Source organism: Eptatretus burgeri, chromosome 2, assembly GCF_056783735.1.
Source record: "Eptatretus burgeri isolate ZD-2024b chromosome 2, Ebu_testis_v1, whole genome shotgun sequence".
In the NCBI taxonomy this organism is placed as follows: domain Eukaryota; kingdom Metazoa; phylum Chordata; class Myxini; order Myxiniformes; family Myxinidae; genus Eptatretus; species Eptatretus burgeri.
Genome location: NC_140962.1, coordinates 142,859,326 through 142,877,532, shown reverse-complemented (window position 1 = coordinate 142,877,532; position 18,207 = coordinate 142,859,326). Strand labels below are relative to the sequence as shown.

The 18,207-nt window shown below is 45.5% G+C and overlaps 1 protein-coding gene across 7 annotated transcripts in view; it reads left to right on the top strand.

The window, feature by feature from the left end:
* The window catches only part of LOC147033385 (FERM domain-containing protein 4A-like), a 213,140-nt gene that overhangs the window by 78,289 nt on the left and 116,644 nt on the right, over positions 1-18,207 (top strand). For 6 of the 7 annotated variants that reach the window (XM_085853873.1, XM_085853889.1, XM_085853864.1 and 3 more), the window contains one exon: positions 9,667-9,759. In XM_085853873.1, the coding sequence (XP_085709999.1) occupies positions 9,667-9,759 (93 nt within the window). Of the gene's footprint in view, positions 1-9,666; positions 9,760-16,339; positions 16,384-18,207 lie in introns of those variants that run through there. The other variant, XM_085853916.1, reaches the window with a different exon arrangement.

Sequence of the window (18,207 nt, the reverse complement as noted above, 5' to 3'; positions counted from 1 at the left end):
GGTTTGATGAACACGCACTGATGTTATCCATATGTCATGGTCTTATCACTCAGCATATCTGAATCCAGTTGAGCATTTAAGAGATATTCTGGAACAACACCTGAGACAGCGTTTTCCACCTCCACCAGACAGGTGTGAGTTGATTGACTTTCTCGTTGAAGAATGATGCTGCATCCCTCCTGCAGAATTCCAGATGCTGGTGGACTCTATGTCACGGCGCATACAGGCCGTACTGGTCACACGTGGTGGCCCAATGCCCTATTAAGTGACATTGCATTGATGACTCCATTTTTTTTGTCCACGACATACATACATATATATATATATATATATATATATATATATATATATATATATATATATATATATATATATATATATATATATATATATATATAAAAATATATATATACATATATTGTTACGAATTCTGGTCCACCCGGCGTGCAACGCCGGGAGCTAGTCACGGGTGGGTCTTTCGACCTCACCACATTCGTGCCAATTGGCCACCCGCGCAGGATAGGGTTGTTCGCCAAATTCGACCTACCTAAGTACCTGCGCGAGTCATTAACCGGGCGATCGTACCTCGCCGCAGGCCGGCCTAGGACACGAACCGCTAAAGCGGTCCGTTCCGTGCTTCAGTAATAACCGAGCGGTGTTATCACCGGCCCCGACAGATGTAATTCTATTTACTGGGTGCTTACACCCTTCTACCAATTCCTTCTGTGATGCAAGATGGCACTTTCAAACAAGGGAAAAGGACGCAACGAAACGGGGAACAGTTCAACAAGCACATTTATTACACACTCAAACAAGGCACGTATTTACAGCCATACAGTGAATCATGCACGTATATACAGTGATACAGTGAAAGCAAGCAATTGAAGAGTTACAACCGAATAAATGGGCTTTTATTCACACACAGTTACTTAGACAAGTCTACTTTTCAAGATGGCGCCACCACATGCACTTATACAAAAGCGAAGAAAAGCCACCCTCAAAGACAAGGGTGGCAGACAGGTCCGTGGACCAAATGTACGTGGAGCCTGGATGAGCGGCCAGGTCCATGAGACCGAAGGGTCTTACCCGCGCCCTCATGGCGCGATGGCGGGCAAACCGCAATGTCAGCGTAGCCGCGCCTGACTTCGTGCCCCTGGCGTGGTTGGTGAGCTCTCTCCGGCGTTCTCCACTCAGGCTTGCATTACACAGCCGGCACCACGGTTGGGGAGGGGAACGGACGGGGTTACCAGCGCTTTCTCAGCGTGGATGCTCGGTATGGGGGGGGGGAATTGTTGATGCCTGGTATGGTTGTTGATGCCTGGTACGGGGAGGGTTGTTGATGCCCGGTATGGGGAGGGTGATTGTTGAGGCTCTCTCAGCACGTCAACACTCTCCTGGCGAGACGGGGGTTACCGGCGCTCTCTCAGCTCAAAGCTCGGTATGGGAGAGGGGAATTGCTGATGCTCCCTTCCGTGAGCACTCTGGACTGCACTGGCTCCGGCAAAACTCCTCCTGGCTGTGGCCTCCACGATGCTCTTTTCCCGGCGGTGGTCCCCACTCAGCCCTCTGGCTTTCCCCTGAGCAGTTTTCCGCATCCCTGCTCCGTTCACCATCTCGCTCTTCTCGCCTCTCACTTCTGACCCGAGCTTCGTCCTGTTCGTCCTTCCTCTCCATCGACCGGCCCCCGTCTGCCCCCATCTGCCGCGAGCTCCGTTGTGCTCGCCCTTATATAGGCCGGGGGAGTGGAAGAATCCGACTCCTGACCTTTGACCTCCAACATCTGGAAAGCGTACCTGGTGGAAATCATCGGGGCCTCGTCCTGTCAGCGTGACCCCTGACCCCGGCAAAGCCGACGTGGTAGGAATCACCAAAGCCTCGACCCGTCAGCTCAGCTTCATCCCGCCGAGCTGATGGTGGTATTTAGCCCTGATGCTTTGCCTCGATCGCGCGGTTTCGATCCGGCCGAGCCGATGTGTGTGTGTGTGTGTGTGTGTGTGTGTGTGTGTGTGTGTGTGTGTGTGTGTGTGTGTGTGTGTGTGTGTGTGTGTGTGTGTGTGTGTGTGTGTGTGTGTGTGTGTGTGTCTCGGGGCTTCGTCCCGACGAGCTGATGGGTGTCACACACCGAGGCGTTTGCCTTTCGGCATGGCTTCGTTCCTGCCAGCCATCGTGTGTGCAAATCATGGAATCTCCGTCCACCAATGCGGCTTCGTTTTGCCGACGAGCCGATGGGTGTAACACACCGAGGCGTTTGCCTTTCGGCACGGCTTCCTTCCCGCGAGCCAGCGTGTGTATAATGCATCGAGTCCGTCCGCCACGCGGCTTCGTCCCGCCTGACCAGCCGATGTGTGTGTGTGAGTCACCGAGGCTTTTGCCTCTCAGCGCGGCTTCGTCGTCGTCGGTGGAGCGGACATGGTAGAAATCACCAAACGGCCCTTAGACAGCGCGACTTCGGCTTTGACGGAGCGGACGTGGTAGAAATCACCGAACGGCCCTTAGACAGCGCGACTTCGGCGTTGACGGAGCGGATGTGGTAGAAATCACCAACGGCCGTTTTAGATAGCGTGACTTCAGCGTTCTCTGGGACGAAGGCAATGCCATGTTTGTGGGGTAGCGTTGTTGATGGTAGGGGAGTGAGAAAGGCAAAGGTGGTGGGGGGTTGGTTGTGGTTGTTTGGGGGCATTGTGGGTGGTGGTGATTTGGTTGTTGGGGGATGACTGCTCCAAAATAATGATAGAGAAAAGAGAAACGGCTATCTCAAAGGATCACAGCCCTGTGAACATGGAAATTCCCTCTAACCAACGGTGGGGAAATCTAACTACACATACACTTATCGTCATAACTGATCTGAGGTCCTTTATGGTGTAGTGCAAATTTCCACAGCCGTAACAATATATGTATGTATATATATATATATATATATATATATATATATATATATATATATATATATATATATATATATATATATATATATATATACATATATATATATATATATATATATATATATATATTTCTTCTTCTTCTTCTTCTTTCGGCTGCTCCCGTTAAGACTCGCCACAGCGGATCATCTGTATGATCCGCATAGTGATTTGGCACATGTTTTACGCCGGATGCCCTTCCTGACGCAACCCTGGTCGCCTCTTACGACACAGGGATATATATATATATATATATATATATATATATATATATATATATATATATATATATATATATATATATATATATATATATATATATATATACATATGAAAAATAAAGACCCACACACGTCTCTCTCCTGTCATGCATCCATTGGGACCATGCTCTGTGCAAAGCGTTTGTGCTGCCTAAGCGCTCTCCTTGGCTCGAAGGTACAATTCTGGACAGGTCACCACTCCAATACATAATACCAGCAAGCTGGCACTCATTTTGCTGACCTCGGAAGGATGACAGGCAGAGTCAACCACACCTGGTATTAATTCAACAGCCGAGGAGGATTTGTAGGGAATAACCAATTTAGCTCTCACCTGATCAATTAAACCCAGGTGGCTAGGATTGTCTGTGTGTGTGTGTGTGTGTGTGTGTGTGTGTGTGTGTGTGTGTGTGTGTGTGTGTGTGTGTGTGTGTGTGTGTGTGTGTGTGTGTGTGTGTGTGTGTGTGTGTGTGTGTGTGTGTGTGTGTGTGTACACACAGGGTGGCCTGAAAGTCCCTTTGCCCTTCCCAGTGAAACATTGTTCTTGAACTCTTTTAATATACAGGTTTTATTGTACAGTACTTACAATAATTAATTTGTCATTGTATCTGTATGTGCTCCAAAATTCTTCTGAGTCAGTGTTTCCGCATACCATAGCGGGCGAGGGGGCGAGGGCAGAGGGGAAGGGACAGAGGGAAGTGCGAGAAATTTATCAGGGGTAAAGTAACTTTCGGGCTACTATATATATATATATATATATATATATATATATATATATATATATATATATATATATATATATATATATATATATATATATATATATATACATACATGTATAAGTCGACTCTTCCCATGCTCTTAAATCTGCATAAAGAAGCTGCATAAAGCAACCATGAAAGGCAACCCAAGGTAAGCCCTTTGCAGTTTCAAACCCTTCCCAGAGTTCCTCATCAGCAATAAAGACGTTCACACATTGTACACACATGAGAATTCAAATGCTGTACATCCCCTCAGCTGCCAGACCGGTTTCCTCGCTTTTTGGTGAATCATCAATGATAGCGCAGACAGAAATGCACACCAATGAAGCTTCCAAACATGTACCACATGTAAATGTCAAAATGATGTTTACACGTTATCTGTTCACACATTTGATGCTGTCTACTTTGCGCTTACACGCTTATACGCTGTCTGCGCACTGTCGCTGGTTCTACGTCAACAAGTGATGAAACTGATCGGGCAGCTGAGGAGGTGTGTAACATTGGGATTCTCATGTGTGTACTATTTGTTAATGTCTTTACAGCTGTAGAGGAACTCTGGGAAGAGTTTGAAATAGCAAAGGCATACCTTGGTAGCCTTTCATGGTTGCTTTGTGCAGCTTCTTTTGCTCGAAGAGCATGGGAGGAGCTGGCATGTCTATATATATATATATATATATATATATATATATATATATATATATATATATATATATATATATATATATATATATATATATATATATATATACATACATACCTCCACCACCAAAGGGAGCACTCTGGACTGCACTGGCTCATCTACCATAACCGTGTATCAACGTCTACCCGAAACCAGACATGTGCGGCGAGTCACATACACTTTGGGTGGGGTGCACCAACGTCTGCCCAAAACCAGACATGTGCGGCGAGTCACATACGCTTTGGCAGCAAGATGGGCGGGGTGCACCGACGTCTACCCGAAACCCGGCCCAGGCTGGCGGACCACGTGAGGGGTCAGGGCCAGTCAGAACGCCCGACTCGGGCGATGACGTCGGATTCGGCATGGCCCTCCCCCGAGCCTCGGGCTCCATAAAAGACGAAGAGGTCCTAAGTGTTGTGTTTGGTGTGGGTGTTTTTCACGAGGAGTGTTCCTGCTTCTCGACTCCGCCCACGTCTCACCTCGACGGCCCGCCTCCTGTTCCTCGTCTCCGCCCACACGACGTCGATGAATCTCCTCCTGGTCCTCGTCTCCACCCACACGACATCGACCTCCCCTCCTGCTTCTCTACTCCACATTCTTGGTCCCGCCTTCTGCTCCACCCTCGCACTCTGGACTCCGCCCTTTTCCACACAGGCTCCACCTTCAGAACACAGGCTCCACACGTGCGACTTGGGCCAGAGACAACGCGACTACTGTCGGGTACCGCAACACGGAGCATCCCCTCCCCGAAATGCCCAGGTACTGAGAGCATAACCTCCACTCCACTCCCTCCCTGGCTGCAAAAGTCCCTTCTCATTGGGGTTTCTTTTTCTGTGTGTGTCTGAGTGTGCTGGCGCCTGTCTGTTAAGTAAGTCTGTAGAAGTGCATTATTGTTGTTACTGTTATTTATCTCCCATAAAGTCTGCACTGTGCCTGCTTTCGTAAGTTGCTTGTATTATTGTTGCACCACACCTCTCTCTCCTCTTTCCCTGCGTCACATACCCAATAAATCTTTGTCGTACCACATACTTTTCCTCGCTTGATTGTTAATAAATAATTAGCATTAGGAATGTTCCGAGTTCGTCTTTGTCTTTCCTCCCATTGGTCCAGTATGGTTCGAATCCAAGTTTAGCCAGGTCTTTATTCCCAACGATCCGTTCCTACTTTAGCCAGTACATCCTTGGCAGTGTCGCTCGGCTGCATCCGATCCGGAAAGGTGATCCGATCCGGTAGAGTGATCCGGTTCGGAGAAGGCGTACCGAGGGCGTGGTTCCCCGAAAGTTAAAGCATGTGATTAATTAGGTAACCCAATTATAGACGGGAGGACCCTAGGTCACGCGGTGAGTTATTGTCGTCCATGGTCGGTTAGCGACTGCCGCATCATGGAATTATCCATGAGCGACGGTCTACAATTCCAGGGAGTCTGGTGGGAATCGACGTAGCTTCCCCCACCTTGTAGTCTTCCCACCTGACCCCGCCGGCCCGCAACAATATATATATATATATATATATATATATATATATATATATATATATATATATATATATATATATATATATGTATGTATATATATAATTGGACCATGCTATTTGCGACTTCACTCTTTGTGGACCCCATGTATTCGCGAGTCATAAAGTGTGACCTGCTTCGACATTCGCGTATTTGCATTTTTATATATTTTTTTATTTTAATACACTTCAGGACTGGTCTTGTACATCCACCAGGGAAATTGGAAATCAGCCATCATCACAGCATTTCATGAAAAGGTGTAAAAACGGATCCCCTTAACTGCAGCCCATTTAGCTTACTCTACCTCCAATCATCAGTAAGGTCATGGAATTCATCATCACAGTTGACAAAATCATTCCTTTTCTCCAACAGCCTCATCTCAGATTATCAATTCAGATTCAGACCAAGTCACTCTACCTTGGACATGCTGCTTTGACTCTCCTAGCATTGGTGGAGGCCCTCAACATCAGACATGTGATCAGGACCGTCTCTCTGGACATATCTCAAGCTTTTGATACAGTCTGGCATCCTGCCTTGCTCTCCAAACTATCTGCCGATGGAATCCAAGGCCAACTCCACTCTTGGATTCCTGACTTCTTCCCTTCTCGTAAACAACGTGCGTCTCTCAACGGAACACTTTCATCTCCTCTCCCTGTCAATGCTGGAGTACCCCAAGGCAGTGTTCTCGGTCCCCATATTATTCATTACCTTCATCAATGATCTCACTCACTCTCTGGAATATAGTCTTTATCTCTTTTGCTGATGACTCCACTCTCTGCCGTGACATCTCTCATCCTTCTGACAGACAGGCAGCAGCCTCTTCAAGTCCTCCATCTCCTTCGAGCATGCCAAAATCACAACTGGTGAACCACAATTTTATTTATGTTGCCCACCCCTTGCGTTTTGCCGAATGCCTAATCGTTACCGGCATCCCTTGTTTGTCCGTCTCTGACTACTTTCTCCCTCCACACTGCTGTTTTGTTGTTTCCCCTTTCCCCTCCTGTTCCCTTTGATTTGTTGTATCCTGATTTGTTTTGTGTAGTCGCTCTTCCATGAGCCTAGACCATATATAGAAATATATTCAGTAATGCATATTTTAACCAATAAATATGTATTGAGGCACTTGGTTTAAAGCCTGGTGTTGGCTAAGCGGTCGGGTGGTGGCTAGGGATCTTTGTGGTGTTGGCTTAGCGGCTAGGGAGGTGGCTTGGGATCCTTGTGGTGTTGGCTAAGCGGTCAGGGTGGTGGCTAGGGATCCTTGTGGTGTTGGCTTAGCGGTTAGGGTGGTGGCATGGGATCCTTGTGGTGTTGGCCTTGCGGTTAGGGTGGTGGCATGGGATCCTTGTGGTGTTGGCTTAGCGGTTAGGGTGGTGGCTTGGGATCCTAGGGTCCTGACTGAGTTTCAAGCTCTGGTGACCACTGAATTAACACCAGGGGGTTGACTCAGCCTGTTATCCTTCTAAGGTCGGCGAAATGAGCACCAGTATACTGATAATGGAGGCACTGCATCAGTGGCATAGCCTTGCCCCAAACCAATGATGCAATCCACAGCCAAAAAGGCTGTACAACATGGGAACTTGGCTTAATTAGACAATAGCATTACTTGTGATGAGTGGTTCATTGCACCTCATTATTTTGATGCTGCTGCTGCGACTACTACTACTACTACTACTACTACTACTACTACTACTACTACTACTACTACTACTACTACTACTACTACTACTACAGTACATCTTCCCAGCTCAAATTGTTTTCACCTCTTGGGGGGGATCAGTTGTGGAATATTTTTTGGGACAAGTCTTTCATGAACCGGCTGGCTGGGCCTGACGTTCGTCTGAATCCGAAGATGATTTCGGCAGGAATTTGTAATTTGTCCGTTTTTGCATCTGCAAAAACTCACATACTCTTCGCGATGGACACCATGGCATCTTACATATTCACCAACTATTGCTAGTAGATGGGACACCCAGCTTAACCTCCATCTGATGGATGGTGAACTTTGCAATGCAATGTCCAGCCTGAAAAGCACCAATCCAACAGTTTGAAGTCGGGTCGGGAATCGAATCCAGGCCAGCTAGCTTAAAGACAAAGAGCGCTACTCCTGCAACATCCTGTCGTACATTTTCTTTGGTGGTGATAAATAATTCATTAAATTAAATAACAATAGCTCCAGATATTTTTTTTTCTCCATCAGAGGATTGAGCATGAAAGGGGATTATTGTTGACATTAAACTTTGACAAAGTTCCTTTTGAGTTGAGATCCTGGAAAGACCTGGTTAAGCTTTTGTTGATTGATGTAAGCCTTATGATCTCGTGTGAAAAGGGAAGCCTTCTGTGGGAGATGTATTTCGACATGTGCTTGGCCCACAGAATGGGTTTCTTTCCCCCAAAGTGGAGGAGCTGCCAGTGTCAAGGTGGTGACGTGAAAACTATCTTGGCATAATATTGTGTCGTTGAAGGTGTACAGTCAAAATTGTGTTCAGAGCTACAGCTTTCAAGCATAAATTTCTTTAAAAACCTGCAAAACGAGTTTGTTTGACATTTTTCAAACATTGACATCTGGAGGTGTGAGACGCATGCTTTCCCTTGCGTGGGGTAGGCCCCAGGCTGGCCTCGCCTGCCAAGAGCCACCTTTGGGTATGTATCCACCACCTTACTCGGAACAGGCACGGGCAGGATATCGTAAAGCCGAATACTGCAATATCCAATGCACTTCTGTCATTTGTAAGGCGTACACCGCGCGGTACCAATTAGTTAACCATATACAGATGTACTTGTGGAAATGGCAGATAAGTGAAACAAGTCACCAATTTCAGGCCACTTTTTCCCACCGCAGGACTTGTAACAGTGACATACATGATTTTCATCAGTTTGGTCACCCTTGCGCAATATGACCAACAGCACCATAATCCATCTTGATGACATTGCACTCGCAGTGGCATTCTCCCCCAATTGTTTCATTCATGGTTTTTTCTTTTTTTTCTTCTTCTCATTTTGTTTCTCGCCGCCATCCACTGGGGTCGTTAGGGTTGGAGATGGGTAGGAGCTAAACACGTCTGGAATCGTTATATTTGGAGACGTATAGCATCATTGAGCATTCCCATTACCTCGTTAACCCATACATCTCGAGGCGTGGACAGGCCATCTTGTTCCGAACCAAGGTATGAATCACTGTTTCTTCGGCAATGAATCACAATTTTGTGTGAATCGCATTCCTTTTGTTCTCCAACTGCGGTGCACTCTCTTTCAACAATAATGCTCAACGAATGCAAAGCGCTTTGTCCTCATTGTTGAGTGCATAAATAACTAATTAATGATTCTGAATTTGGAGCCTGCACAGAGGTATGTCCAGCTTCTTAATGAATCTTGCCTGTCAAAGGTCTCCGTGTTCTGTGAATATGATTTAACGAAGTGAGATTTTGCTCGTCTGTGTTATTTGCATTCCTAAAGTCAGTTTTGATGTTGGGAGGGCAGAGCAGACATTTTGCAAGCAGGTAAAATGGAAGATCCTAATCGTTGCCTGCCACTTTCACAGGGAGCAATCGAATTGGCTGCAGCTGGATCGACGAGTCCTGGAACATGACTTCCCCAAGAAGATGGGACTCATCGCATTGTACTTTACCGTAAAGTACGTGTTATTCCGAGAGCCGCGTGTCTGCCTCCTCGACGGCTTGTGAGGCTACTGTTACCACCTATCCCCCATCCCAGAATTCCTGAGATGGTGACGTTGACATGATTTATGATGGTAATGATTGTGACAAATTTGAGGATGTGGTGCTGCTCCCTGCTGGTTCCCAGAGGAGTGCTTATGTTGTCTCATTTGGGGTAGATTTAGCACCTGCATAGCCATGTTAATACCTTTTCTAAAGGTTAAACAGTTCATATAAATATATGGATGGACTCGAGAAGTCTATCCGTCTAATATTTCCCCCCTTTCATATTAAAAAGCATCCTTCAAATTGAATACACACTTGCAACCTTTGTCGTCCAATCATTTAAAGGAGGTGTGTGTACCTCTTGCAGAGCCTGTTGGTTCTTTGATCCATTCCCGGCTCTTTGAATGAAGTCTGTGTGTGATGAAGTCGTGTTTCTCTGTTTGTTTGCCTTTCGACACAAAGCGAGATTGTGGACCCAACGTGAGGAGAGGTACTTGACTGAAAAGGTTGAATCCTTCGGAATGGGGGGGGGGGGACGACGACAAACAAGCCTGGCTCATATAATCAGTTGCAAATTGTTCAGGCTAAAGTTGTAATGTGTGGATCCTCATTTTAAGTGGACAAGTTAAACGATGGGTTTTATCCACTCAAATCCAGCGGTAGTACGTTTACCGCCGTGAGAAACTATGTGTGGCCGAAGTTTTGAGCTTTAGGTTGTTGTTGGAGTTTCATGGGCGTGCACGAATGTGGCCAGGCAACTCTGCATGTCCATATTTTACATATTCCTCCCAAAAGGCATTTGCTTCCCATTGTACACACTTTCCTGCTCTATTTAGCAGGAATTTGTAATTGCTTTAAACAAAAAAAACAACAACATTGAAGAGCATATACATGGCGTATTTTTCAGGAACATGCGGATATCCTTTTATACCTTCAGTGTGTTGTTTCACTTGCACATTGGAGTAGCTTGAACATATCATAGATCAGTATGTAACAGAACAAAAGGATCAGTAGAAAGACTCAGTTGTGGTATGGTTGGAGCGTCCATTGCGAGTCGAGGAGTTTGGGGGGTTCAAACCCTGGCTGAATCATTACAAGACTTTTGAAATGGTACGTGCTGCTTCCGTGCTTGTCGTTCAGCATTTAAAATGATGGAGCATGGACATCCCCATCGGTTGGCATTGATGGTGAAGAAGAAATTCCCTGCTGAGTGCAGTGAGAATGGTGGCGCCATTGTTGTGACGCCGCTGGTACCCAGAATGCCCGAGGAAGTGATGGCACTTCCCCCAAGCTTGGTGGCTGTGTTTATCCCATCTAACAGTCGTGTGTTGTATGTGTGTGTGTGTGTGTGTGTGTGTGTGTGTGTGTGTGTGTGTGTGTGTGTGTGTGTGTGTGTGTGTGTGTGTGTGTGTGTATGCTCAGATGCCAGGATGGGGGGTTTGCAGGGGAGGGATGCAGAAATTGCCTTATCACACGCATGCCCAAAAAGTCTGACGACATTGCTGAACTAATAGAGAGTGTAAGAGGTTTCTAAAATGCATCACATCCTTTGACTGCCAATAATTTTGTCCTCGCAAGTCTTTTGGAGCCTTCAGGAGGCACACCTCAAAATTTCTTCAAAAGGATTCGCTGGTTCCAATTTGGCCTGAATTTAGTCAGGTGATCCTATCTTAAATTGAGGCAGATCACTACCACAGGTGGCGCTGTTCATGCTTGAATCCTACTCCATTAAATAAGGCAATTCACTGTATTATGCATGTATGTATGTATGTATGTACGTAGATCTGAAAATCATAGTAAAAAAACAGGGTAGGCCCGATCTCCACCAAAATGTGCATACGTGTTGGTAGTACCAAGAGTCAGGTCGTAGGTGCAAGCGGAAACCCTCCCCGGGTAGATGACTTACCAATCATACACCAATCATCCATCATACATACTTCCGGTTGTGTTGTTTGTCATCGCTTTGTACTTGTGCGTACGTTTACAATCATTACCGAGAGTCTACTTGCGCTACGTTTCAGTTGTTTCCCTTCATAGGATTTGCTGGGAAATTCTCAAAATGGTGTTTTCTTGTGCATCTGCTTTATGTACTTCACATTCTGCAGAGAAAGTGGGAAATGGTGACCTTTGCTTCATGACGAAGACACTGATAAGACGTTGGGGGTTGGGGGGGGGTAGACAAACTGGTCATGAGTAAACGATCACATTTGTGTTGATGACATTCAGAATGTGATGACATTCCACCTGATGGACCCACAATCAGAGACACAAAGATTTTTATATGCACATGATTGAAGGCTCGTAATGGAGCTCACGTGCGCACGCACGCACGCACGCACACATACATGACGAACACAGGCACTTAGCTTGGGGAAAGTGCTGTCACTTCCCAGGGTACTCTGGGTACCAAGCGACATCACAATAATGGCGTCGCTTTTCTTGGAACAACTGCAGGAACAACAATATCATGGGTGGCAATGCTATCTATGTTCCCTCCTTCTCCATCGAAATACAAGAAAATGTGAAATTTCTAAAGCATTCCACTTATCTTTTTCTTCTGTTTGGAGAATTATATTGAGTGAAGAAAAAATTTAGGAACGTGCCAAAATTAACCAGCTTCTTTGAGCTATATTATTTAATGCATTCACTGCTAGACTTCGCATCCTGTCCCCCAGAGGGACTGTCTATCCGTAGCGTCTGCCAGATCTGTGTCTATATTTTGGGAGGTTTCACGAGGTGCTCTACAGCGAATCAAAGCAAATCTAGTAAAAAAAACAGACGTTTCGAAAAAAAAGTTATAAAGTTTGCTCGGACCCCAAACTGATGCACCTCGTGACGCGTGCACAGACGAGCAGGCAAGATGGTGGATTATCTGCAATGTTTATTTCATGGGAGATTGAACTTTGCGATGTCTCCAGGGTTGTTCTGCATTAAGCTGCAGCTTTTTTGTGGATAAAGTCATTATTTGAAGGAATTGTTTTTGTTTCCTGAACTGCTGCATGTATGGTGAAGACCGGTTTTAAGGTAAAGGGATCCGAAATGATATGCAGTGACAGCCTGGCCAACCGTACCTTTTCAACCATTTAATTGGAGTGCTTGCATGAGTGCTTGAGCCACTTGCCAAACGCCTTACAGTCGATAGTGGTACCACGCTACGTCATTCTGAGTGAATCATTCACTCACTGAGGACGCTTTTGCCCGCCACGTCATTTCAGAGCGAGTGGCTCGTGCTCCATCACCCTGAGAGAATGGTTCATGCTCTCTCTCTCTCTCTCTCTCTCTCTCTCTCTCTCTCTCTCTCTCTCTCTCTCTCTCTCTCTCTCTCTCTCTCTCTCTACGTCTCTCTCTCTCTCTCTCTCTCTCTCTCTCTCTCTCTCTCTCTCTCTCTCTCTCTCTCTCTCTCTCTCTCTCTCTCTCTCTCTCTCTCTCTCTCTCTCTTTCTCTCTTTCTCTCTTTCTCTCTCTCTCTCTTTCTCTCTTTCTCTCTCTCTCTCTCTCTCTCTCTCTCTCTCTCTCTCTCTCTCTCTCTCTCTCTCTCTCTCTCTCTCTCTCTCTCTCTCTCTCTCTCTCTCTCTCTCTCTCTCTCTCTCTCTCCGTCTCTCTCTCTCTCTCTCTCTCTCTCTCTCTCTCTCTCTCTCTCTCTCTCTCTCTCTCTCTCTCTCTCTCTCTCTCTCTCTCTCTCTCTCTCTCTCTCTTTCTCTCTTTCTCTCTTTCTCTCTTTCTCTCTTTCTCTCTTTCTCTCTTTCTCTCTTTCTCTCTTTCTCTCTTTCTCTCTTTCTCTCTTTCTCTCTTTCTCTCTTTCTCTCTTTCTCTCTTTCTCTCTTTCTCTCTCTCTGTCCCATCCTTGCACTACCCCCTCCCAATATAGTGCAGCACCCTGCTCTCACACCTCTCTCTCTCTCTCTCTCTCTCTCTCTCTCTCTCTCTCTCTCTCTCTCTCTCTCTCTCTCTCTCTCTCTCTCTCTCTCTCTCTCTCTCTCTCTCTCTCTCTCTCTCTCTCTCTCTCTCTCTCTCTCTCTCTCTCTCTCTCTCTCTCTCCTCTCTCTGTCTCTGTCTCTGTCTCTGGACATATCCGGATGGTGGTTATGTGTGGACCGGGTTTGTCTCCGGACATGTCCTGGCGATGTTTATGTCTGGATGGGAGTTTGTTTTCGGACGTCTCCAAACAGTGTTTGTCTCCGGCCAGCTTGGCTCCAGACGCGTCCAGACGATGTTTGTCTCTGGATGCATGTGGGCGGTAATTAATGCTCTACCGCACGTCTGCCTTCCCTTCCTCTCCACTCACACTGTCTTTCCCCATCCCTCCTTGATCCCCCACCCCTCCTCGGTCCCCAGCCCACCACTCTCCTCGCTCTCTCTCCCCATCCCCCCTCTTTTTCTCCCTCCCCCCTTTTGTCTCCCCATCAGCGAAGCGACGGGTGGTATTTGCTTGTATAGAAAATAATAAAAGATCTGTACATGTTTAGCCTGGGTATGGTATATAAAACAAAACAACTAAACATTTCATCGATCATCACAAGACATTCGTGTGTGTGTGTGTGTGTGTGTGTGTGTGTGTGTGTGTGTGTGTGTGTGTGTGTGTGTGTGTGTGTGTGTGTGTGTGCGTGCGCGCGTGCTTACATCAGTGATTGAAGAGTAGTGCTGGTAATGAATATAGGGTGCGTGCATGATATCGTAACTTGCATGCAAGTACAGTGTGTACCCCATAAATGACAAAAAATGAAACATATAATCTCACCGCACGCCGGTGCTACCACTTTTTGGGTTCATCTTGTTTCGTTCAATTTGAGGCCTCTATTTCTTCTTCAATTTGCAACTTGATGTTTATCTCCAGATTTTATTTCTACCCTTGATCAAAAAGGTAAGGATATGGTGTTGTGGTTTTTTTTTTTTTTTTTTTTTACCTCTGCCACCGAAGGTGGAAGGCGGTTATGTTTTCACCTCTGTCTGTTTGTTGGGTGGTCGCGAGACTACCGTTATTCTCAGGATTTCCGTCTGTCTGTATGTTTGTAATGGACAGCTCTGGAGGCCAGAGGAGTCAACCGATTTTGATGAAACTTGAGTGGTAGGTTCATACCAGGATCTAGTTGTATGCTTTTGAGCACCGTTGCTGTGGACACCACTGCTGCCTAGCAATGGGACTTTGAAATTTTTGAAAAAATCAGAAAAATATATATATATTTTTTTCGGAAATCAAAAATCAGCTTCCGCGCTTTTATGCGCACTATAATCAACCTCTTTGTCAAAAATTTTCAGCCCGATCCGTCAAAAACTGAATGACTCGTATGCAATTATGTAGCGACCACCCACGTCGCCTACCGGCTTGTTTGTCTGTTTGTCTGTTTGTATGCAGGATATCTCAAACAGTTGTGGACGGATTCCGATGTGACTCGGTGGGAAAGTTGGGTGTGTGACGAGGACAAACTGATTAGATGTTGGTGAAGATGTGAATCTGGATCTGGATCCGAGAATTTTTTCAGTGATTCTTCAGCATCAAGTGATCTGGCTAAAACAGACATATAATACGATATCTCAAAAGGTTATGGAAGGATTCAGACTACACTTGGTGGAGGAGTTGGTTCGGTGACAAGAACAAGCTGATTAAATGTTAGTTCAGGTCCGAATCCAGATCCGGCCTATCGGTGGGATACAAAACGTATCCCACCGATAGGATACTGAAATGGATACTGAAGCAAGCTTTCATGAAAGAAAAACTGGAAATTTGGAAAGAAATGGGCTTGGAGAGGGTTAATGGTGGTAGAAAGGACCATGGATTTCGATGGGGGGGGGGAGGGGAGGGTGATCTGAGATGATGATGAACATCTGTTTTGAAGACCTCGACTCTTGAAGGAATATTAACAGACATGCATATGTTTGGAGGACTTGTAGTGATTCAGTTGTACGGCATGCTCTCCCAGTAAAACGATTAAGCCTTCAAAATCATTCAAGAAGATCGGAGTCTCCTTCACGACATTGTTTTCCAAAGATTAACAAAAGACTATTTTAAGGGATCATTAACAAAGAGGACAAAAAGTTCTCTGGATGGAGTAATGTGAGATAAGATGCCCTTAGCAGAAAAGGTGTGGCAGGTAAACACACACACACACACGAACACACAGAACCATGAACCTTGAAAGAAGGCCATCCTACGAACGATGCTTTTCTGCCACATGTGGCGACTGCGCTTGTTTCCCAGCTTGTGCCATCTTCGACGAGTTGTCAGGCATTCACATCTTGCAATATCTTGCTGTGTTTGCGATGTTTTTGTCAATATCTTGCAATATCAAATGTAAAACTGGTATGATCACTTGTCAGTTCTTGTCTGGCAAAAGCATGGATAGCAACATCACGGTTTGCTATGTACATCTCCACTCTCTCCCGTCTATCTCCATCTCCCCCACAGACATTCATTGCATTCTCTTCTCGGTAAAGCCATCGAATGCGCACACACCAACACATGCTGCATATGCATCCTCAGTCCTTTTGAACATTTTTCATGGGAAACTACCTGCTAAACTTTCATGCAGAGAGCCCTGAAATACAGATCTTCAGGATACTGAACATGTAACCTGGAATGAGCACATACCTACAGAGGGGGTGAGGAGATCTGGGGGGTATTGTCATTGTACAGTTAGTTCTCCTAATGGATGTCTTCATTTTTGTTTTGCGTCTCTATATTATGAAGCAATGTCTTCAGTTAGATGACTGCTGTCTTAAAATCCTTCTTGTCTGGACTTGTTTTTTGTCCATATGGTCGAGTCTCATGGAAGAGCTAAAGAAGAATGAAAGGGGGAAACACCAATAGCAGATTAGAAGTGAGATTGGAATCAAGGGGATTTGGAGAAGGACACATGGGGGTGAAAAAGGAAAACTACAAAAATGAACATCAGCAGATATACTCTGACAAATGGGAGAATGACAAAAGTGCAGGAAAATTAAAAAAAGAAAAAAAAAGAGCTTGACAGGACGGGGATCGACAAGGAACGCTCATTGGAATGGCTAAGAAGGGGTTAAATTAGTTGGGATGGGGTCATCATGAATGTCCAAGACCAAGGACACTACACAAATGCCTTGAAGGAAATGGTGGGATTGAGTCCATTGGAGGGACGGATTACATTGAAGGTGCAGGTTTTGTGGGGAAGAAACAGAAAGTACCAGTCACCTACTTTCAGGATGTAAAAAAAAACTCATGTCAGAACAGCTCTACACAGAAAGACATGACATCGTCTGTAGAGTAATCCACTGGCACATCCGTAAACATTTCAACATCCCTGTCCCAGAGCAATCATGGAAACACAAACCAAATCCGATCCTTGAAAATGAACAACTCGTGCTCACTTATGACGAGATGATCCCATCAAGTGTGGACATTGCAAACAAAGCATTGGGTCCGGACATCGTGCTCAAGCACAAAAAGGAAAAGTCAGGATTGTTGATTGAGCTTTCAGTTCCCAATGACTTTGGACTAAATGCCGCAGAAATCAGGAAAATGACCAAACACCAGGATCTGAAAAATGAGATCAAGAGGACTTCGAAATTGAAGAAAGGTGAAATTATACCAGTGATGGTTGGAGCTTCAGGAATGATGAAGAAAACCTTGATCGAATGCTTAAAAACCATTCCGAGGAATATCATTCCAAGCGAGTTACAAGTGGAAGCTGTCAGAGGTTCAGTGAAGATTCTGAAAAGATCTCTTGGAACGAGGCTCCGAACACGAAGTTTCACAGTTTGGTTCATGAATCATGATCCTTTACCAAAAAGGAGGTGGAGATTTTGAGTTCTGGGAGAACTTTGAAACCTTTGAAACCACCTTCTGAAACTCACAAATTGAGATAACAACCAATGGGTGAACAAAGCTGTACATAAGCTGAATGAAACACAAGAAGAAGAGGAAGGGAAAGCTGGGATGAAACAGAAAAAGAAAAAAAAAGCAATAAACGAAAAGAGGTGAGGGAGAGGGTGAGGGGATCACAATAACCGAGAAAAGGGAGTGCTTGGGAATGGGGTCATTTGGGGGTAGAAGACATCATGAATAGGGATGGGGGGGGGATGATCTGAAATGGCGGCGAACAGCTGTCTTGAAGCCCTGGAGGGAAAATTGAGACTGAACAGACTGGGGAAGTTGTTTCCACAAACGAGAGAAAACTTGACTGATCCATTCCTCATTCCAAGCCAGTGGTGTTGAACCCACAATGCAGTGGGAAGTGGGTGGGGGTGTTGAAACCACCCACCTGCGAAGTGTGAGCGAGGAATCCCTCATTGTATCCTTGTTAGGCCATACAAGTGTGAGATTGAATTTGAATTTGTCACCCAGTGCTGACATCTGTTGGAATTTGGTGAAACGACACTGGTCAGGATTTACCAATGTATTTTCCTGGGCAACAGATTTATTATGTATGTGGTCTGTACCAAACAAAGATG